Genomic DNA, 24,905 nt, shown 5'->3' with positions numbered 1-24,905 from the left:
TGTGGTGGCTCAGCGGTTAAGGCTCTGGGCTACTGACCAGAAGGTTGGGGGTTCAAGCCCCAGCACTGCCAAGATGCCACTGTTGGGCCCTTAAGCAAGGCCCTTGACCCTATCTGCTCCAGGGGCACCGTATCATGGCTGACATATAATGTGTGATAAATAAATAAAAAAAATACATTAAAAAAAATAATTGAAACCAAATTGTTATTCCTAATTAATAAGAGAGTTATGCTGAATATGTGTGGACTACTAAAAATAAAATAAACAACATGGAACATGATTTGCACATACAATATACCCACCTGTCTGAAAATATAGCATAAGCTCTCTTTGTGTTTAGAAATTGCCAAACATTATGACATGTTTTATTTTCCATGTATCAAAGAGATGATGCAACAAATATAGAACAGGATTCATTACTTCCACACTGAAATTTTATCAGACTTAACTGGCTTTCAAATACATATTGAGCTACACATAACACATAAGCTACACATAAGTTACACACATGTATTTTCTCAGGAGTCTAAATAGATGCACATCTTCCATAATTTTAGTAGTGTACCCAAATGATAATAGCAAAATCATAATTTTCATGTGTTGTACTTGCTTTAGTTTACTTTGCTACATTGAAAACACTACAACTACACATTATATGATGTTTTACCTTGTGAATTTCATAGTTTAAAATTTGTTTTACAGTAATTTCAAATCAGATCATTGCAACACGCTTCAAAAAAAGTTGAGACAAGGGCGATTTAAGAATAATAACAATTTGATGAGTTGAAATAAGCGATGGGAAACAGGAGATGTTAAACAGGTGAGGCAATCGTGTCATAGTATATAAGGAGCCTCCAAAAACAGCCTAGTCCTTCAAGAGCAAGGATCATTCGAAACTTGGCAATTTACCAACAGATGTTTCTGCAAATAATCCAGCACTTTGAGGACAATGTTCCCCAAGCACAAATTGGAAGGATTTTGGGCATTTCACCCTCTACAGTGCACAATATAGTTAAAAGATTCAAGGAATCTGGTCAAATCTCGGTGCGTAAAGGGCAAGACGAAAACCATTTCTGAATGCGCGTGATCTCTGATCCCTCAGATGTCAGTGTCTTAAAAAACATCATTCATCTGTAATGGATATCATGAACATGGGTTTGGGACAACTTTAGTAAACCTTTGTTAGTCAACACCATTCGCTGCTGCATCCACAGATACAAGTTAAGACTTTACTATGCAAAGCAGAAGCCCTACATCAACACTGTCCAGAAGCGCTGCTGACTTCTCTGGGCTCGGCCTCATCTGAGATGGAAAGTAGAACAGTGGAACCATGTTTTTTGGTGCGATGAGTCCACATGTCAAGAAGCTGTCGTGTTCTCCAGGCCAAAGAGGAAAAGGACCATCCAAGCTGTTATTAGCGTCAGGTCCAAAAGCCAGTGTCTGTCATGGGCCAGGAGTGTATCAGTGCCCATGGCATGTGTAACTCACACATCTGTGAGAACACCATGAATGCAGACAGATATGTACAAATTTTGGAGCAGCATATACTGCCATCCAGCACCGTCTTTTCCAGGGATGTTTCCAGCATTTTCCAGCAGGACAACTCCAAACCACATACTGCCCGGATTACAAGTGCATGGCAGTGTAAGCAGAGAGTGTGGTTGCTACATTGGCCTGCCTGCAGTCCTGACCTGTCTCCAACTGAGAATGTGCAGCGCATTATGAAGCACACCATACGGCAACGAAGACCCCATGCAACTGTGCAGCTAAAGACCTACATAATGGATGAATGGGGGAAAATTCCACTTTCTAAACTTAAACTTGTGTCTTCATGCCCAAATGCTTAATAAGTGTTATTAGAAGAAATGGTGAGGTTTTACAGTGGTAAACACTTGACTGTCCCAACATTTTTAGAGCGTGTTGCAATCATCTGATTTGAAATGACTGTACATAAAAAAAAGAAAAACACTGAAATTGTAAAACATCATATAATGTATAGTTGTAGTGCTTTCAATATAGCAAAGGGTGAACAGAATTTACAAATAACTCCTTTTTGTTTTTATAAGCATTTTTCATACTGTCCCAACTTTTTTGGGGATGTACTTTAGTTTTACAATTTCAGGGTTACTAAAGTTAATTTGTTAACTGATATCATTTAAATAAGTTTAATCCATTACATCTCTGAGGGCATGTAATGTTATTACTATCTAGTGTTATTGTTATATGTTTAAAAAAGATGGGTTGTAAAGGTTTTACACTTTACTGTGTATCGAAAACTTGTACTTAATAAAAAAAAATCATGAAAAATATATTTTAGTTAGTTTAGTATGTTTTTGTCATTCAGTTTACTTTTTAGTTAACTATACTAACAATACCCTAACTGTGTTAAAATCACTGTAACTCATGGCCTCTTGTGGCTTATTGCTTTTATAAAATCTAGCAAACATTTTAATTAAAAGGAATATTCCGCGTTTAAAACAAGTTAAGCTTAATCTACAGCATTTGTGGCATAATGCTGATTACCACAAAAAATAATTTTGACTTTTCCCACGTTTTCTTTGAAAAAAGCAAAAATATTGGTTCCAGTGAGGCACTTACAATGGAGGTGAATGGGGCCAATCCGTAAACATTAAAAAATACTCAAACACCGTTTCAAAAGTATAGCCACAAGACATAACAATATGCATATTAACATGACTTCAGTGTGATACAATTGCTTACAAATCTTTTGAGTAAAGTTAAATCCAATTTTACAACTTTGTTCCCATGAAGACATACCGTGAATCCTAAAACAACTGTAAAACGATGATGAGTCTTAGCAGAATTAATGTGAGTGCTTTTATAAAATTATAAGCTTCACATTTCTGCCTTTAAACCCTCTGAAAATTGGCCCCATTAACTTTCATTGTAAGTGCCTCAATGTAACCTCGATTTTTTTCAAGAAAAGAAGGGATGGGTCAAAATAAATTTTTGTGGTAATCAACATTATGCCACAAATGCTGTTGATTGATTTGACCTTTATCGAACAATGAATATTCCTTTGAATATAACACATTTTTTAATGCATATCACTATACCTTTGCGTTCTATTACTCTGGAAGTAATTATTAAAAAATAAACATAAATAAATAAATAAATAAATACAAATCTCCACTGCTGCAATGGGGTTTCAAATACAGCTGCTGTGGGAGTGACAGTAAATTTGGTATCTTTCTCTCTTCTGATTGCTGTAATCCAATTTTCTAAATTTTGTTTACATCTTTTGGAAAGTCATGGAAACATAAAAGCAGTGTTCATACACATTTTGTCAAGTAAATTTCCATTACTTTTCCATGATTTTTTCATGAATTTCCAAAACTATTTTGCAGCATTTTCAAATGTTTCTACTAGGGCTGTTGATTTAATGCGTTAATTCGGTGCGATTAATTATATATAAAAATAATGCTTTAAACAAATTAACACAATTAATAATTTCCCTGGACCATCGAAGCAATTCAAGCTTGAAGTACCACCTGTTTTCAGCAGGGGGCAGTAAGCGAAACTCCAGCTGTATGGGCAAATCGCACAGGGTTTTTCCTGCATAGAGAATTATGAGGCTGCCGCCTCCATCAAATTTCGTGCCGCCTCCAACTGTCGACGAAACTCAGGCAGGCAGTCACATGCACAGATGGTGCTCAAGCACCCACCCTCTTTCACTAGATAAGTGCCCTTTTTGCAAGTAATTTCTTATTTTTTTATTTTATTTTATTTTTTTATTTAAATTTGGCCCTTGGCATCAATTCTCAATTAAACGTGTGCCCGACATCTGCATTTAAGTTGTAATTCTTAAAAGACCACACGAGCCCCTGCCCCTCCTCCTCTTTGACATTCTTTGTAACAGCCTCCACACAACATCGAAGTCTACCGGACCAGCCTTCATTTGTGACAGCCAGGTAAAGATAATGTTTGCCACTGCTGTGAAATTAAACCACTATAAAAAAATCTCCATAGAGCCAACAGAACTTAGGCAATAGCCCTCCATTAAGTTTAACAACAAGCAAGCTAATCAGGCATTTGCTCAAAATAGCGTCGTGCAGGGTCGGAAATGCCCCCAAAATTCAATATTTGAATTGCTCCTGTTTGAGTTGTTTTTTTATATTGATAACATAATATAGTCAATCCTCTGTGGTCACCGGAGGTGCCGGCACGATCACCTGACTTTTTCCCTGATAACAGCAGAAAGAAATACTCCGTCATTTTTGGTCATACAGATAAGAGTAAGACATCATTCGAAACTATAAAGGGTTTACTTTTATTTGTGTACACTCACAATAACAGCAAAACGTTGTGGTTTTGTAAAATAAAGAAATCATACAGGATGCGCTTGCCATCTCAGTCTCCGTGAACTGTCTGGAGGGTCACGAAAATGAACCGAAACTCAGCGTATACTTGCCACGCAGACATGAGAAAAATGTCTATAGCAGGGTTCGGGAACCTTTTTGCACTAAGGAGCCAATTTTTTAATTTTTGGTTGATGCATTTTTGAATTATTTTTTACGAATAATTTACTATTTTCAAAAACAAAGTTTTTCAATAAAATAAAATGTTTATATTGCCCATGGACTACTCAAAAACAAACAAATATGCAAAAATGAATAGGTAACATGTTGCAATATGGAATTGAGTACACACGTTTGTGCGGGTCTCCATAAAATCACTTCATTTTACAATTGTTCATGAAAAACTTAACTTCCCTTTTGGGCTGTGCGATATGTAAAAAAATATTTTAATGATAATCGCATTTAAAATATTGCGATATCCGATTATATCGTCAACCCCCAAGATCGGTGAATATTTTTGCTTTATTGATTTTGCTTTAAAAATTAAATTTATTTATTGAAACACGAAAAACTTAAAAGACATTTCTAAATTCAAATTGCACTTTAAATGAAACAAAAAAAGCAATTAAAATAACGAAGTGATTAAAAAAATCTTATATATAACCACCTCCCCAAATCCAAACATTTACCCTCTCCAAGGGCTCCATTTGCCATCACAAAAAATTACTTACAGCCTACAAATTAAGAACTAAAGACAATTATAAATGTAAAGATAATTATAATAATCATCATAATAAAGAAGCCTAATAAATTCCCTTATGTTCCCAAAAAATGCTGCCAAATGTGTTCTTATCAAATGTGTCTGTATTGTGTTTTGGTAATACAGTTAATGCTGCCTAAAGAAAATATAACTAAATTTTAGGTTCAAGGTGAACATGTCTTGAATTACTTTATGACTGAATCACTTTCGTCTTTGTTTCTTTAATACAAAGATACCTGTATACATTACTGAACCTGCAGAGTTGCGTTCACAATGTGTAAGAGCAAACTGCTCTGTGGAAATAAAGCAAAACTCACAGCACCTCACGAGATGGTCAGAGATCATTTGCAGCATTCTCATAGATGACATTATTCTTCCAAACAGTTTTCAGACAAATGAAACAGAGAAAAAAAGTGATAACTATTTACATGCGCTTGCTCCACGAGACAGGGTCCCGTTACACGTCTCTGAACAAACAGCGAATCAGACACGAGCACTGACAGCTTTTCTTTTGTCTGTTCTTAAAAATATAATAACGTGTGTTTCTTCAAGTGCATCTTTTTGACTAACAGCATTTTTTGTCATGTGACACTCCGAGACGTCTTTCAGGTCACCCACCTGTTGCGGGTAGATGAACAAAATTACTCGCGCATGAAATACCTGCATTTGAACGAGGAGCTCGCGAGCTGGATTTAGCCTCATTGCATTTTGCGGGTGGCGGGTGCTATATCACACCCTGGGCGCACATAAAAAAATAACGAACGTTCATAAAATCACTCGTAGAAAATGCTCTTAACCGCAAAGATCAATAGTTATTGGGAAACAAGACCCAGAACTCTATACATGTGCGTGTCTCGGAGAAGCGCTTTCATTGCATTCATGAATAGCAGAGGTCACTGCGAACACAAATCAAATCAGACGCGCATCGGTGGCTTTTCGTTTGTCTGTTCTTCAAAATATAATCACGTTTCATCAAACGCGTATCTTTGTGTCTAATTTCTTGTAATATATCACTCCGAGATGTCTTACAGGTCACCTTCCACAGTGGCTGGTACATCAGCAAAATTCTCTGCATGAAAAATCCGCATTTGGCGGATGTTCATTTCAAACCTTGTTCACCAGGAGTAGGGTGTACGACAAATTCGGTAGGAAATCAAAACAGTGTCATTGACTTCGAGCTTTGCAATCACACCCACACTTTCTGTTGGAAAATTATCTCTAGAAAGTTTTAAACGATCATGTGTTGGTGAATGGTGAGACACCCGGCGAACCACATGATTGTTAACAGAGACACTTGGCTCGCGAGCCATAGGTTCCTGACCCCTGGTCTATAGAAAGCTTGAACTGTCTACTTCTAAATGAACCAATTTAAATCGAAAACAAATATTCTCTGATTGTGTAATCTGTATGAAACCAACAAGAGGTACAGTCTTTCCCGTTTGAGCTCATTATCGTTTTTGAAAGAAGACATGCTGTGAATTTACCTCAGAAGAAGAGCGTGATCCGATACGGCCTTTCTAACACAAAATGTGTCCACAAAAGTTACTTTTGTGAGCAAAAACTCGAGTCTACAAAATCTATTATATGTTTCATGGCCTTATTTCAGTGACTTAAAAATTACTAACCACGCATAATCTCAAAAATGCAAACATGTACATCTCATGTTTGGAGGCTCTTATGTTACAACACTGCTGAGAAAGTGATGCAGTTTATTTATTCATTTTGTTAATTATTCATGCTTGACATGATGACTACAATCATGTCAAATGTATCTGGGCAAAATTTTGTGTTGTTATCTCAAAGCAAGTTATGGCATTTGGAACCAAGGTAGGCTTTTTTATCAAAAGTCCAAAAAACTCTCCAAACAAGTGATCTGAGGGTTTTACATTTGTAAATGTCACAATAAACCAGAAACATAATTACATAGAATAAGTAACAAGTAATAAGATCCAGCACTGTTTCAGTTGTGCGCATGGTAAATCAAGACCTGTCAATCTAAGCGATCAGTTCAATCCAAGCTGTAAAACAGTGGCCGACTGGTCTCTACATATCGTCCCTTCCCACCATACCCACCCACATCCCTGAGATCAGAGATGATCTTATTATCCATTTCAGAGGTTAATCAAGTTTGCTGTTTGTTAACTATAAATGAACACATTAGCTGTTATGTTGTAAATGTTGAACAGGTTAACTTTTTTAATTAAATATGCTATAAGTTGATAATTGTCATTTTCTTCAATCATCTAATTATTACAACACCTAAAATATGTTGCTTGTAAGTGTTTGCTTCAGCCAGCGGAAGGCATGGTACAAGTGTATGTGTGCACATGATCAGGATGGTACCACCTCTGCCTCATTTTGAGCCAGGAAAAACCCTGGCGCATAGTTGAACAAAGCACACTCAGGCTTGCTTGACTCTTGTGACATCACAAGAGGAGAACATGTTCTTGCTTTCAAATACAGCTGGACAGAGTGCAATTCCAAATGCAGGGATCTCGAGATGTTTTTCTAAGTTTCAAACATGTTTAACCTGGAACAACGATCGAAAAAAGCTGTGTTGTTTATGGCGCGATGCAATCAAGTGCTCTAAAAGTGTCTGTCTGCCACATGTGTTCATTGACTCATCCTTAGAAAAGCACTTTTAATAAATATATCTCTGACAGATTGGCGAATTCAATTGCGAAATTAACTGCTGTGGACTGCAGGTCAGTGATAGGCTTATGTTCAATAATGTGGAAATAAATGTGTTGCTTTCTGAAGCCACTTTTTGTCTTATCATTGCTTTACTTGTCTGCCACAATAATGTAATGCATTTGAATTATCTGGATTATTATTTTTTTAATTCAGATTATTTGTACAATATTTAAATATAACTATTTATAATTATTTGATCATTATATATTTTTGTTTTTATTGAATTACTGTTGAGGGGCAAATATTTATATATGTGATCAATTGCGGTTCATTTGATTACTTGCTTGCCATATTGTGTAATTAATTCCATAAATGTTTTTAAATACCTATAGGTGATACAGAGACTTTTAATGATTGCTCATCGAGTAGTGGACAATTAACACTGCTCAGACTCACAAACAAACATCACCATAAGTTAAATTAACATAGTGAGTTATTACATACATATATTCAACACTTTAATATATTTAAACAATAATGTAAACATGAAATGTACTAATTCCTTTACTTATACACTATCCTTATAAAGTTGAGAAATCATAAGAAAACTTTATGGCTCTAATGAAGTGCAAAATGCGCCACTGCATGGCGCTACGCCTATCACAAACTGCTCGCTTTACGCATTCTGTGTGCTGCTCCATGCGTTGCTCTGCGATTGCGCCAAACTTGAAGAATTCTTAGCACACTTATATAGCTGAAAATATTTTGTTCGAAAATTCCATGACTTTTCCAAAACATTCAGAGGTCAATTTTCCAGGATTGCCATGACTGTACGAACCCTGTAAAAGTGGATTATTTCTTTTGCCTTTGGAACAAATAGAAATACAAAATTGTCGGCACTATCCACTGCCATATTTATTAAGACATAGGGGGATTATTACCACATCTCCTTTTGTGTAATGCATAAAGAAATTCATGAGGGTTTGAAACCACATGAGGGTGCATAAATTATGACAGGATTTTCATTTTTCGGTGAACTATTCCTTCATTCATTAGGTTACTACCATCCCTGTTACACAGAATTCCAAGTTTTCTGAACTGCTTAAGCACTTCTACTGTGCATATTTCCTGCTTTAAATGGTGAGGACTAGAGGTCTGCATGGGCCTTAAAATGAAACCCGAACCCGACCTATACCCAAGACCGTGTGGCCTGACCCTACCCGGCCAGAAAGATACTGTCAGATTTTAAGCCCGAACCCGAAATCGCTTACTATCTAATTTCTTCTCCTAGCAAGTACTGTTGCAATAGGCTGTATTTTATGTGAGCATATAGGCAACATTCATAACAGTACTAAAACAGTAAACATTCACAGTTTTAACAAGGCACAGCAGCCCCTTAGTACACTAGAACAGAAGGGAAAAAAACATTGCCATACCGTTTATTTGCTGAAACTTCACTTGGTGCAGAACAATCTGGAATAATATGAAAATGCAACAGTCCCCTCTATGCAGCCTGAACTTGTTTAGAATGTTGAATCTTTGTGACAACTGTGCTGAAAACAGTCTAGACGCAGCGTAAAGAATGAAACAGAGCGCAGGTGTCTCAACATGAGGATTTGAAAATTTGAAGTTCTTTTTAACTTGACATGGTGTTTAAAATATGCCGGTCCAGCGCGAGATGCTGAATTAAAGGCGAGACGCAGTGCAAATGTCAAAGACATTCGTCCAGCATGTGTTTAAACAATGGGAAAACAGATGCACGCAATAACACGTTCGGTGTGAACAGTCCCTAACTTGTCCGTTTGCACGTGTCTGTGAGCCTGTTTATTTTCATTAATTACAAACCCAAACCCAACCCGAAGTCCTACTTGAAAAACTGACCTGAACCCGGCCTGAAATCCATCGGGTTCTCGGGTTCCATCGGGCCCGGGTCGGGTTGCAGACCTCTAGTGAGGACAGGGAGAGACCTGAGGTGGGGGTTTATTTTTTTAAATAAAAAAGCACTAGAGCTGCCAGTCCTTCCAGATCTTAAATTTCTCTCTCACACACACTGAAGCAGAGCCCCATCAGCAGACAGCAACCCCGTGTGAGTGGGCTACACAGCCGACTGTAAAACAGTCATTAAGGCTGAAACTGTGCTGTAAGAGATCAATATGGGAGAGGAACTGCAGTGTGTGGAAAGAAGAGGAGGAATAAGGTGTGTGTGGATCAACTGTGTGGAACAGAGGGCATTATCTGGGGTCGGAACGTCAAAAGTACCGTTACTTCGGTACCAAGTCGATACCACAATTAAAATGATGTAAAAATGCCAAACATTTTTTCGGCAGTATCGACAAAATAATAACTGACATTACACAAATTATCATTTTCAAAAGTTTACATTCCCTTGATTCTTAATATGTTGTGTTGCTTCCTCGTTGATCAATGACTGTTTACATCTTTTGTGATAGTTGTACATGAGTCCCTGCTTTGTCTTGAGCAGAGAAGCTCCCAACAAGTACTTTATGTTCTTTGGTTTCCCAGCATCTTCTGCACATTTGAATTCTTCCCAACAGTGGCTACATGATGTTGTCATCCAGCATTTGACACTTAGGGCAATTTAAGGACTCAAACACATCTATTACAAGAGCTACAAACATTAATTGATGCTCAAGGCAACACACTACAGTACATTAAGAACAAAGGGGGTCTTAACCAGGGATTAAAAACAAAAATGTTTTTCATTTTGGTTCGTTCAGGGCAAAAATGCTATTTTTCCGATCCGGTTCAGAAGTACCGCACCATCCTATCCAAATGGTAACCGGTTAGAACAAAATAAAAGAACGATTAATAACAACTGACAATCACTTTTTTTCCTGTTTTTGATGAGGTTCTACAAAACATTTTGTTTTTTCGTTCCTTTAACCGTTTTGGTCCCTGGTCTTCACGGCTGAATACAATGTGTGTAAATTGTTATTTTATTGTCTTGTGGGAAATATTTAAATATCTGTAATATGGCTTCTAATGGGCAGTACTAAAAAAAAAAAAAAAAAAAAAAAATTTTTTTTTTTTTGATGACTTGGACCAAATAATAAAGAAAAGCAGCCAATAAGTCCCAACATAGATGGGAACTCCTTCAATACTGTTTAAAAATCATCGCAGGGTGATTCCTCAAGAAGTTGGTTAAGAAAATGTCGAGTACATTTCTGAAAATTCAAGGCAAACGGTGACTATTTTGAAGATGCTAAAATATAACACAGTTTTGATTTATTTTGGAATTTGTTTAGTCACAACATAATTCCCATAGTTCCATTTCTGTTATTCCATAGTTTTGATGACTTTTCTATTATTCTAAAATGTGAAAAAAATTATAATAATGAATGAGTAAGTGTTTCAAAACTTTTGACCGGTAGTGTGTGTGTGTATATATATATATATATATATATATATATATATATATATATATATATATATATTCAGTGGTGTGAAAAAGTGTTTGCCCCCTTCCTGATTTCTTATTGTTTTGCATGTTTGTCACACTTAAATGTTGCAGATCATCAAACAAGTTTAAATATTAGTCAAAGATAACACAAGTAAACACAAAATGCAGTTTTTAAATGAAGGTTGTTATTAATAAAGGGAAAACAAAATCCAAACCTACATGGCCCTGTGTGAAAAAGTGTTTGCCCCACCTGTTAAAACATAACTTAACTGTGGTTTATCACACCTGAGTTCAATTTCTCTAGCCACACCCAGGCCTGATTACTGCCACACCTGTTCTCAATCAAGAAATCACTTAAATAGGACCTGCCTGACAAAGTGAAGTAGACCAAAAGATCTTCAAAAGCTAGACATCATGCCGAGATCCAAAGAAATTCAGGAACAAATGAGAAAGAAAGTAATTGAGATCTATCAGTCTGGAAAAGGTTATAAAGCCATTTCTAAAGCTTTGGGACTCCAGAGAACCACAGTGAGAGCCATTATCCACAAATGGCGAAAACATGGAACAGTGGTGAACCTTCCCAGGAGTGGCCGGCCGACCAAAATTACCCCAAGAGCGCAGCGATGACTCATCCAAGAGGTCACAAAAGACCCCACAACAACATCCAAAGAACTACAGGCCTCACTTGCCTCAGTTAAGGTCAGTGTTCATGACTCCACCATAAGAAAGAGACTGGGCAAAAATGGCCTGCATGGCAGAGTTCCAAGATGAAAACCACTGCTGAGCAAAAAGAACATTAAGGCTCGTCTCATTTTTGCCAGAAAACATCTTGATGATCCCCAAGACTTTTGGGAAAATACTCTGTGGACTGACGAGACAAAAGTTGAACTTTTTGGAAGGTGTGTGTCCCATTACATCTGGCGTAAAAGTAACACCGCATTTCAGAAAAAGAACATCATACCAACAGTAAAATATGGTGGTGGTAGTGTGATGGTCTGGGGCTGTTTTGCTGCTTCAGGACCTGGAAGACTTGCTGTGATAAATGGAACCATGAATTCTGCTGTCTACCAAAAAATCCTGAAGGAGAATGTCCGGCCATCTGTTCGTGACCTCAAGCTGAAACGAACTTGGGTTCTGCAGCAGGACAATGATCCAAAACACACCAGCAATTCCACCTCTGAATGGCTGAAGAAAAACAAAATGAAGACTTTGGAGTGGTCTAGTCAAAGCCCTGACCTGAATCCTATTGAGATGCTGTGGCATGACCTTAAAAAGGCAGTTCATGCTCGAAAACCCTCCAATGTGGCTGAATTACAACAATTCTGCAAAGACGAGTAGGCCAAAATTCCCCCACAGCGCTGTAAAAGACTCATTGCAAGTTATTGCAAACGCTTGATTGCAGTTGTTGCTGCTAAGGGTGGCCCAACCAGTTATTAGGTTTAGGGGGCAATCACTTTTTCACACAGGGCCATGTAGGTTTGGATTTTGTTTTCCCTTAATAATAACAACCTTCATTTAAAAACTGCATTTTGTGTTTACTTGTGTTATCTTTGACTAATATTTAAACTTGTTTGATGATCTGCAACATTTAAGTGTGACAAACATGCAAAACAATAAGAAATCAGGAAGGGGGCAAACACTTTTTCACACCACTGTGTGTGTGTGTGTGTGTGTGTGTGTGTGTGTATATATATATATATATATATATTTTCTCTTTAATTAGTGTAAACTTTATAAGACAAAAGGGGAATGCAAACCTATGCACTCAACTGTACAATAATCAAACCATGAAGACTACAGCAGTTATCAAATCAGTTGTATGTTACATTTCACTACTTTTAAAAAATTCTGACCATTTACTTGAACAATTGATGGTGCTGTTAAATACCTGCTGTTTACTGTATTTGTATATTTGTTCTATTGTCTTTTTTTCTGTTGCTTGAAATGTTTGTTTTTATCAAATTTTATTAATAACTGTTTCTTTGACTTAAATAATTGTTTGAGAGCTTGAAACAATGTTTTCTTAAGAAATGTGTTTTATTTGTTGAAGTGGTACTGCATTTGGTATTGAGAATCATTAAATCTCACGCATTTTTGAATCAACTATTAAAATGTTGGTATCAGTGTTTTAGTCAAGTCACTAAATCTCATTTCTTAAGTCCCCACTGCTCAAGTCCGAGTCCAAGTCACAAATATTGTATCCAAGTTGAGTCCCCATTAAATACGTACAAGTCCGAGTTACGAGTCCTTGTATATGTCTTAAAATAAGCTTTTAAAAATAAATCTTATTATTAAGGGATATATGGTTTACAGTGAAGCAATATATTTAAGCTCTTTCAGAACTATTGGCTAAACAAGTTTTAACTTAGTTCAATATGCCTGTATGATGTCAGACATGTAACAGGTTGATAATTACACATCCTCACATGTTTAAAACACTTCTAAAGCCTGAGAAATTAAAATAAGCTAAATTCCAACATAAGCTAAATTTAAACAACTTCTGAATGTTCTTGAACAAAAGTCTTGGGGTTACCATTGTGGTGAAGAGTGGAGCTTGAGCATACTGTAGGTTGAGGACAGGTACATGATGAGTATATTATACTGTATACTGCTTTGCTCAATTAACAATTACTGTATTAATAACAGCACAAAGTTCTACTTTGTTGAGCTTCCTGCCAACACTACACATTTAACATGGTAACATGCACTATTGCTAGTTAGTAGTTCACTGAAAGAGATTCATTTGAATTACTTTGACATATCTAATTTAATTAGGTGTACTCAGTTCTGTAAGATTCCCACTACACCAAGTTGAGATTTCTTCCAGTGTGTAATATCAAGGAATGTCATGGTACTTTTTTGTGTATTGCTTTGACACTATTTTAGCACCAACATTTATATTATCCAACTAGACACTGGCATGAGCCATTAAAAAAACCTTATCGGTAGACCACTATAAAATAAGCTATAAGTTGTAGATGGTGGAACTCTTAAGTTAATGAAAATCTGTCTTTGAGGTAGATCTCACCTGTTTTCCCATTAAATACAGTCAGAGGAGCTCTGCTGAGTTCAAAGACACTACAGCAAACCATCTTCAGTCTCTCCATATCCAGTATGTTATCTCCCTTAGGATTCTCCAACAGAACTACACCCTCTGTGAAAAAGTAAAATAAAATACACAGAGTAAACACGACTCTGAAAGTCAAACAAAGAATTATTGAACAAATATCATGGACATCTGTATAAAGCTTTCATTTTGAAGCACAGACAGCGATAGGAAGATATCTCCAGCATTTTCCACAAATATGGTATTTGTGATAAAACAGGGCCTGAAAAAAACAAACGTTTTTTTATTTATTTTATTTTTTTCAGCAAACAGTCAGTGAAAGGAGGTGCTTAACATTCAGAAAAGGTCAAACTAAATATTATATGAGCTTTATTCATTTACTTATTTATTTTATGAGGTTTGCCATTTCTGTGACCCTGTTACCGAAGTTTGAGACATGTCTAAATATTTTAAATCTCTGCTCAGGGCCTGAAATTAATTTGTTGTTCTTGGCAGATACCTTAAACAAATACCTAACAGCTAGTTTAAGGTATATAATATAATAATTCGCCCAAAAAAAATCAAAATTCTGTCATCATTATTCACCCTCTAGTTGTTCCAAGCCCATATGAAATTTATGGAATAACATTTTGGTTTGTAGAGAACTTTTGTTGTTGTAGATAAACGTAATATTTCCCATAAATTAAAGAAAAATATTGGTTTCATTTTTCACACAATAGATCTGGCAACAGGGTTGAATGGTTGAGCTTGATGTATGCAGTCAACACTTTATACAAACGTTGAGATAATTTAATTTGATTATTTACTTGTTTTCCCACCAAGGTTCAAATTATGTTTAGGATTGTTCAATTCTTTTTTTTTTCTAATGGGGGAGAGTTGTGATAACAGGGTTGAGCACAAAATGTGGGACAGAGCTAAACATGATGCTTTTGGCGATTCAAATTGGTTGATTAAAAATAGTTTTTACTACAACAAACTGAACATCAATTCAACAGATTATGTCAAAATTATGACATTGTTGAAAAAACTAAACACTGGTATTACACATGCAATGCATTGCTTGTTTTCATTTTCAATCTGTTGTGTAACTAAATACATGTTAAATACCACGTTTGTTCATATTTACAGTATGTGCAGTATGCACGTAGAAAGTTGTCATTCAGCCAATGCTTTTTTCAAAAGTGCATGACATTAAACCTATTACAGGGACAGTCCTCATGGAGCTGTTACATGCCTAGTTCATGCCTGGACCACTTCTTAGTGTGTTTGAACTTGCAACCTTTCCTTTTTTAGGACGCGTCACCACTCTGAACAAATAGCTACAGCATATAGAGTAATATATAGCAATATGGGCTAATAAAACAATATAGAATGCATAAGATGTAATTTTACATTTGTTTTATTTTTTTATTTTTTTACATTTTAAACATTTTTTGTAAGAAAAAAAAAATATTGGTCTCTTTATGAATGTGTTTGTGTAGGTAGAGTCATATTTCATATTTTACCACCAAACAGGGAAATTGTCCATATTTCTGTTATACATCCTTTTTTTTTTTTAATACTATCACCCAAATGTCCTACTCCATTTTCAATGTTTGAAACTCTTCAGAATTTAATAAAAGATATACAGTAATCAACCATTTAAAATTAAAATTATTAATGAAATTAAATGTATGGCTATTTTTCATTGATTTTTTTTATTTTTATTTTTTTTAAGAATAAGCATCTAGATTTCATATGCTATTCGGGGGTGAAGTTACAAATGCATTCTAAGAAAAACAAAAACCAAAAAAGCAATAGGACACCAAAATGTATCCTATTCACAAAAAGTACCCTCTATTGCCTGCGTCCTTTCAACCACTATACAAACAGAAACACAGTCAATAAAAAAGAAAATGTACATGGCTAAGTCCAAACAGCATTCGCTTTACAAAAAAAGGTCAAAAGACATCCATTAAAATTCTGGAGCACATGTGTAATTGTGTTTTATTTCATTAAAGCAGTTTGGGAGTTGAGGTGTACCTTGTTGTTTGTCCTTCAGAGTGACCTTGATGTTGACATAAGCACAGGCTGAAGTGGTCAGGGGGCCTCTGGAGATGGCGGCCGCTCTCACAATGGTTAAATCCAGATCTGAGCCTTTCAACTACAGTACGACAGAAAAAAAATTGCTTCACTGAGATAATAAAGAATGCAATGTGAGTAATGGTTTGTGTTCAATCTGGGTTTGAAATAAGGATGGAAAAACTGAAAAGAATACATTTATGCCACAGATCCTTTTAGCTGTATCAGTGCTGTGTTTTCTTTCAATTGTGAAACTGATGAGATAATGCAAAATTATATCCAAACACAAAAGACTAGGCATGAACACAGAGCCATTCTCTGGGCGTTGCAACAGGTGCGACCACACCTGGTCCTGAACTCTAGGGACCCGGCAAACAGGGGAAACAATTTAAATACTAAAATGACTAGGGATGTCCCTATACAGATACTGGTATCGGAATCGGGTCCGATAACGCACTCATGTACTCATAATTGTGCTCGTAAAAATACTCAGATACTAAAAAAACTATACCATCTGACGTCCGAATGTCATTACATAAACATTTAGCGCACAAATTAAAACCACGTTATGTCCTAGTAAGATTATTTAACCGCAAAGTGTGTGATTTGATCAGATAAATATATAATTTGCTTGTGCTGCACGCTTCAAATGTGAGCACTTGTGTGGAGCCAGTGTTGTCGTGCTGATGCCGGCTTAAGTTAAAGCTCCTACTTGGCTCATACAGGGAAACCACCGTCATGTGCGTCACACGCTCTGTTTGAAGCAGATATGCTAATATTGTGCAAATTCACTTTGTAGAGTGAGGCACATACAAAGTACATACTTTTAATTAAATAGCAGCCTTTGCGATTTGATAATCACTTGAATCACGTAGCGCAACCGGCTTTTCCGGACTGAAAAGCTACGGTCGTAACACAAACACTTCAAAATAAAAGCTCTGTCAAAATTAAAGCTCAATGACAGAAATATATCTACTGTGAAGTTATGTAATATTCACTGTATTACTACTGCTAATAATAACAATAATAATAAATCAATAGTAATTGTATTATATTTAAGCAATATCTCAAATCTGTGAGGCTCTGTTACACCTTGTCCTAACCAGACGCAACGCGATAAGATTCCAGCAACAAGCAATCTGTCCATCCACACCAGGTGTGACGTAACACCACGATATTCATACAATAAAATGAGGCTAATTGACAATAAAATGTAGAAAACAGAGCAATCACAGACAGAACAGGATGTTTATTGAACGCAACTCATTTTCTCACATAAGCTCCATAACGCTTTCTACGGCAGGTCCCGAGGGGATAAATATACAATCACATACACAGGGAAAATTTACTTTATGAATCGCATCCTTGTTCAGTCTGTTACGATTGTTTATGTCCACGCGGTACTCCTGTTGTTATTTTGCCGAGGGAAGCAGAGAGAAAGTCAGAATGAGCCGGTATGTCACCCCTCTGCCATTCTTAAACTGTGTGTGTGTGTGTGTGTGTGAGACAGAGCTCTGACTGAAGAGAATGAGACCTCAAGCACAACAGGTATCGGACTCAGTATCGGCAAGTGGCAAAAATGAAGTATCGGTACTCGTTCTAAAAAACAATTGTATCGGGACATCCATAAAAATTATTTTCAATAAAAAAAATAAATAAATAAATTAAAAAAAAAAAAAAAAAAAAAAAATATATATATATATATATATATATATATATATATATATATATATATATATAAAATCAGGATATATGATTTCCTTTTAAGGCTTTAAAAACTCAGAATGACAATTTTGGTCAATTTTACACCTACACTGTTGTTTTGGGATCTTGTATATTTTATATAATATTTTTAAATAAAATATATATATATATATATATATATATATATATATATATATATATATATATATATATATTATATTATACTATATTATGTTATATTATACTATATTATGTTATATTATACTATACTGTATTATGTTATATTATACTATACTATATTATGTTATATTATACTATACTATATTATGTTATATTATACTATACTATATTATGTTATATTACTGTATATTATATTATATTATATTATGCAATAGTAAACATACAGTTGAAGTCAGAAGTTTACATACACCTTAGCCAAATACATTTAAACTCAGTTTTTCACAATTCCTGACATTTAATCGTAGAAAACATTCCCTGTCTTAGGTCAGTTAGGATCACTACTTTATTTTTAAAATGTGAAATGTCAGAATAATAGTAGAGAGAATGATTTATTTCAGCTTTTATTTCTTTCATCACATTCCCAGTGGGTAAGAAGTTTACATACACTTTGTTAGTTTTTGGTATCATTGTCTTTAAATTGTTTAACTTGGGTCAAACGGTTTGGGTAGCCTTCCACAAGCTTCACAGTAAGTTGCTGGAATTTTGGCCCATTCCTCCAGACAGAACTGGTGTAACTGTGTCAGGTTTGCAGGCCTCCTTGCTTGCACACGCTTTTTCAGTTCTGCCCACAAATTTTCTATCGGATTGAAGTCAGGGCTTTGTGATGGCCACTTCAATACCTTGACTTTGTTGTCCTTAAGCCAATTTTGCCACAACTTTGGAGGTAGGCTTGGGGCCATTGTTCATTTGGAAGACCCATTTGCAACCGAGCTTTAACTTCCTGGCTGCTGTCTTGATATGTTGCTTCAATATATGCACATCATTTTCCTTCCTCATGATGCCATCTATTTTTTGAGAAGTGCACCAGTCCCTCTTGCAGCAAAGCAGCCCCACAACATTATGCTGCCACCCCAATGCTTCACAGTTAGGATGGTGATCTTCGGCTTGCAAGCCTCACCCTTTTTCCTCCAAACATTACAATGGTCATTATGGCCAAACAGTTAAATTTTTGTTTCATTTGACCAGAGGACATTTCTCCAAAAAAGTAAGATCTTTGTCCCCATGTGCACTTGCAAACTGTAGTCTGGCTTTTTTATGGCGTTTTCTGGAGCAGTGGCTTCTTCCTCGCTGAGCAGCCTTTCAGGTTATGTTGATATAGGACTAATTTTACTTTGGATATAAATACTTGTCTACCTGTTTCCTCCAGCATCTTCACAAGGACCTTTGCTGTTGTTCTGGGATTTATTTGCACTTTTCACACCAAACTACATTCATCTCTAGGAGACAGAATGGGTCTCCTTCATGAGTGGTATGATGGCTGTGTGGTCCCATGGTGTTTATACTTGCATACTATTGTTTGTAAATATGAACGTGGTACCTTCAGGCATTTGGAAATTGCTCCCATGGATGAACCAGACTTGTGGAAGTTGTTGGCTGATTTCTTTTGATTTTCCCATGATGTCAAGCAAAGAGGCACTGAGTTTGAAGGTAGTTCTTAAAATACATCCAGAGGTACACCTCGAATTGACTTCAATTAGCCTAATTGGCTAATTGTCTAAAGGCTTGACATCATTGTCTGGAATTTTCCAAGCTGCTTAAAGGCACAGTTAACTTAGTGTATGTAAACTTCTGACCCACTGGAAATGTGATATAGTCAATTAAAAGTGAAACAATCTGTCTGTAAACAATTGTTGGAAAAAATTACTCATGTCATGCACAAAGTAGATGTCCTAAAAAACTTGCCAAAACTATAGTTTGCTATTATGAAATCTGTGGAGTGGTTAAAAAATGAGTTTTAATGACTTCAACCTAAGTGTATTTAAACTTCTGACTTCAACTGTATTTCTGTCCTAATTTCTTCACTTTCACATGTTATTTTAATGCTCTTTTTTTAAACTCACGAGCCCTTATTTGTCCTTGTTAAACCTTTGAGATTTTGTTTCTTCATTTTATTATTCCACAGAAATAGAGTAAGCATGCATCTCCTCTGTGTCACTGCGTGACATTAACACAGCTTGTATGAACCCACTATGACCAGGAACACTTGCCATTACACGATTGTATAAAGTGAAGTCGGAGCACATTGCGTTCACTATCAAAGTTATACAGGGTTGCTGCAGAGTTTTTAAAATCAAATTTAAGACTTAAGACCTTTTTCAAGACCTGAACAAATAAAATTGAATACCGTATCCCCCATACCAAAACAAACCCACACAATCTCAATATAAATCATGTATCACAGACTCCTACTTAAACAGGCAAGGGCACACATACAATATGGTCTTAACAATTCTTCATCAGTAAAACAGGGTAAGCTAGATGCAAGTTTAAAATACTTAAACATGTTTTTCACATACACTATATTGCCAAAAGTATTCGCTCACCTGCCTTTAGACGCATATGAACTTAAGTGACATCCCATTCTTAATCCATAGGGTTTAATATGACGTCAGCCCACCCTTTGCAGCTATAACAGCTTCAACTATTCTGGGAAGGCTTTCCACAAGGTTTAGGAGTGTGTTTATGGGAATTTTTGACCATTCTTCCAGAAGCGCATTTGTGAGGTCAGACACTGATGTTGGACGAGAAGGCCTGGCTCGCAGTCTTCGCTCTAATTCATCCCAAAGGTGCTCTATCGGGTTGAGGTCAGGACTCTGTGCAGGCCAGTCAAGTTCTTCCACACCAAACTTGCTCATCCATGTCTTTATGGACCTTGCTTTGTGCATTGGTGTGTAGTCATGTTGGAACAGGAAGGGGCCATCCCCAAACTGTTCCCACAAAGTTGGGAGCATGGAATTGTCCAAAATCTCTTGGTATGCTGAAGCATTCAGAGTTCCTTTCACTGGAACTAAGGGGCCAAGCCCAGCTCCTGAAAAACAACCCCACACCATAATCCCCCCTCCACCAAACTTCACAGTTGGCACAATGCAGTCAGACAAGTACCGTTCTCCTGGCAACCGCCAAACCCAGACTCGTCCATCAGATTGCCAGATAGAGAAGCGTGATTCGTCACTCCAGAGAATGCGTCTCCACTGCTCTAGGGTCCAGTGGCGGCGTGCTTTACACCACTGCATCTGACGCTTTGCATTGCACTTGGTGATGTATGGCTTGGATGCAGCTGCTCGGCCATGGAAACCCATTCCATGATGCTCTCTACGCACTGTTCTTGAGTTAATCTGAAGGCCACATGAACTTTGGAGGTCTGTAGCGATTGACTCTACAGAAAGTTGGCGACCTCTGCGCACTATGCGCCTCAGCATCCGCTGACCCCGCTCTGTCATTTACGTGGCCTACCACTTCGTGGCTGAGTTGCTGTCATTCCCAATCGCTTCCACTTTGTTATAATACCACTGACAGTTGACTGTGGAATATTTAGTAGCGAGGAAATTTCACGACTGGACTTGTTGCACAGGTGGCATCCTATCACAGTACCACGCTGGAATTCACTGAGCTCCTGAGAGCGACCCATTCTTTCACAAATGTTTGTAGAAGCAGTCTGCATGCCTAGGTGCTTCATTTTATACACCTGTGGCCATGGAAGTGATTGGAACACCTGAATTCAATTATTTGGATGGGTGAGCGAATACTTTTGGCAATATAGTGTATATATAACATTCAAATTGGTTTATGTACCATTATATAAATATATACAAATTAGAGGTCGACCAATATTGGATTGTGCTGATACGATAATGTGTAAAAGAAAGAAACGTTTTTAAAATTGGTAGCCTATATTACATTTTATTAGTCTTTCCTTCCTGTAATGGGGAGGGCCAGACAGAGGCTACAAGAGTCCAAATTGAATTAATATATACCAAAAAAAAAAAAAAAAAGATTTGATTCATAGCTAGGAAATTCTAACTTTAAAGGCTGAAATACACCGGGGACTCTTATTTTGAAATGTTTGCGCTTCACTGCTTCCAGCTGCTCCTTCAAACAAATAAGGGATATAAAATGTGCACTCCTTCATTAATCTACAACATATTACAATATAAACAATTAAAAGTAAACATTGTCATATTTTATCAACACTACATCATCATCATCAACAGTTGATCATTAGTAAATGTATTTCCGATATGGCTTAATGATTGTGAACTGCTCTGCAACAGCTGAAAACCTTTACAAGCCCCGCGTGCTTGGAAAAAAATACAGTGCCGCGTTTTCACGCAGTGCATACATTTATTTAATCGTATTCTTCCGAAGTTTGATAATCACATTAGGTCATATCACGATTCCTGTCTTTCCACCCCCAAATTTAAGACCTGTTTAAATGATCATTAAGACTTTTTTTTGTATCATCTAAGATATTTAAGACTTTTTATGACCTTAAATTTTGGAAAACTGAATTTAAGACATTTTAAGACTTTTTAAGGATCTGTGGGAACCCTGTTATAGAGCACTTGAGAAGAGCTTCAAGCACTCTTCTGGACAGGAGCTGCTCTGGTTGATGTCCACGGTGTGGCTCAGTGATGGTACATATTCGCTTAAAATTCCCTTATCTGGGCATTAAAATGTGATAGGAATTTGAAGTGCTCAATAATCGCGGTTAGACCAAATAACTGCAGTTAGATCAAATAACCACGATCAGACAATTGTTTAATAATCGAAACAGAGCTAAATGTAGTAGTGTGAAATATCATATACAAGTTTTAAAGGGGACATATTATGCAAAATCCATTTTTTCAATTTTTTTGAACGTATAATTATGCGTCCCCACTATGTGTAGACGATCACAAAATATGGTTAGAGACCATCCCCTCGTTTTTTTCCCTTTCCCCATCAATAAAAAACAGTGTTTCTGAATGAGCCGTTCAGGTTTGCAGCACCTTTTGATTTAAAAAAGGGGAAAGGTACTGCCCACGGCTGGCGAAGTGATCCGCCCGAGTAGCTTAGATGCATCCTTATTAAAACCTGAGCAAGCAGCGCACAGTCCACCATATTTATCTCCTCGCTAAAGCCGCTTGTGCCAACTCGAGAATGTCCCAGCTATGAGGTAAATACGCCAAATGTTCTGTTGTTGGCTGCAAGAGCGAACACAAGAGTCTTCATGTACCCCCGGCATCTGAGCCACTGAAGACCCAGTGGATTAGTTTTATTTTTGATGGCAGTGTGCCCACAACAATAGGAACATCCCTATATGTTTGTGCAAACCATTTAACGTCAGACTGCTTCATCAACGAGGGTCAACACAAGGCTGGATTTGCTTCCAAGCTAAGGATCAAGGATGGATTGATACCAACTCTCCGTGACCCAACTTCAAATTTGCAAGTCGTAAGTTTTGCACTTTATACTTTTTACTGTTTGCACTTGGCTTTATGAATTTGCTTGTTTGCACATTGCGCGAAAAACGCTTGTTGTGAAAACATTGTGCTTCATCGTTTCACAGTTTCCACATGAGCACCTGTAGCACAATTAAAAAATGAGCGTTATACTAAATGTATCATGCCACTATATTGCGCCTAGAGAATGTTATTACAGTACTTAGTGTGTGTTGCTTATTGAAGCAGTACTGTTCCCTACAATGGAAAACGGAGAAAGCTAAAGTTGGTGTTAAACCCAAAGTACACTTCACTTGTCCGCGTTCCGCGACGGTCCGCGCACAGTCTGCGTGACGTAATTTTCGTCATCAGGAGTGTCCGTGGCGTCTGTGCAGTGACCGCATGCAGCCAGATTTTTCTGTGCCCGGACAAACGCTCATGCGCAAGGTTGACTGTTGAGATAGAAGAGTCAACTAGGTGGCAATATACACAGTTGCGCTGTACTGTCAAGCAGTAGTCGAAGAACATATCCTTCTCCATCGTTTTGTTGTTGATGTTCTTGCTTCCTCTAATGGCGGATCCTCAGTTTTTCTTCTTTATCCTTCAGAGCTGATGTGCTGTAAATGACACGACAGCGCTGCTCTCTAATGTCTGGTAGTGTATAACAAAGCAATTGTACATGTACATGTCGGACGCGTCCATTTGCGCTCATCCACGTGAGGTATACTTTCAAAGCTGTGCGCACACAACTGTGCATGAGACGGACTGGAATGCGCAAAGTGAAGTATACCTGGGCATTTAGACACCGAACAACACGTCATCCATCGTAGCAAAACGGCTGAAATAACCCTACAAAAGTTAAACAAATTCGTCAGATATACGGCTGAACTCTGGTGTTTTCAGTAGCAGCCATATTGGTTCTCCTGCATTGTTGTTGCTGGGGTATCCATGGCACCACCAGGAAAGGCACAGCCCACTTCCAGAAAGGGGTGTGGGGAGCAGCAGCTCCTTTGCATTTAAAGCTACAGACACTAAAACAGCCTGTTTGGAACAGGGATACAAAACAGGGGTATAAAGGCATGGTAGAATAAACAATCTGTGAGGTATTTTGAGCTGAAACTTGACAGACATGTTCTGGGGACACCTGAGACTTTTATATTACATTGTGTAAAAAGGGACATAATGTCCCCTTTAATATTAAGATGATGGAAATGAAGGAGCTATGTAGAGGCCCGCCCCATGACACCCATTCATTTTTTTAAAGGAATATTCCGGGTTCAATACAAGCTCAGCTCAGTTGACAGCATGTGGCGTACTGTAATACTGACTATCACACAAATTGTCCCCCCTTTTCTTTAAAAAAAAAAAGTAAAAATCTGGGTTACGGTAAGGCACAATGTGACTGATGTGCATGGGGCCCAATTTTTTAACGTTAAAACTCACTTTTTCAAAAGTAAAGCTAAAAGATAAAAAGATAAAATCACTTACTAACCTTTTT

The 24,905-nt window shown here is 37.0% G+C and overlaps 1 protein-coding gene across 2 annotated transcripts in view; it reads right to left on the bottom strand.

The window, feature by feature from the left end:
• Window positions 1–24,905, bottom strand: part of LOC127428168 (isoleucine--tRNA ligase, cytoplasmic-like) — a 165,134-nt gene that overhangs the window by 22,193 nt on the left and 118,036 nt on the right. For both annotated transcript variants that reach the window (XM_051676316.1, XM_051676317.1), the window contains 2 exons: window positions 16,224–16,344; window positions 14,163–14,288 (listed from right to left, as the gene is read on the bottom strand). In XM_051676316.1, coding sequence (XP_051532276.1) covers window positions 14,163–14,288; window positions 16,224–16,344 — 247 coding nt within the window. The remainder of the gene's footprint in view (window positions 1–14,162; window positions 14,289–16,223; window positions 16,345–24,905) is intronic.

Source organism: Myxocyprinus asiaticus, chromosome 37 (assembly GCF_019703515.2).
Source record: "Myxocyprinus asiaticus isolate MX2 ecotype Aquarium Trade chromosome 37, UBuf_Myxa_2, whole genome shotgun sequence".
Lineage (NCBI taxonomy): Eukaryota > Metazoa > Chordata > Actinopteri > Cypriniformes > Catostomidae > Myxocyprinus > Myxocyprinus asiaticus.
The sequence above is the reverse complement of the archived record's forward strand: the minus strand, read 5'-3'. Positions and strand labels throughout refer to the sequence as shown.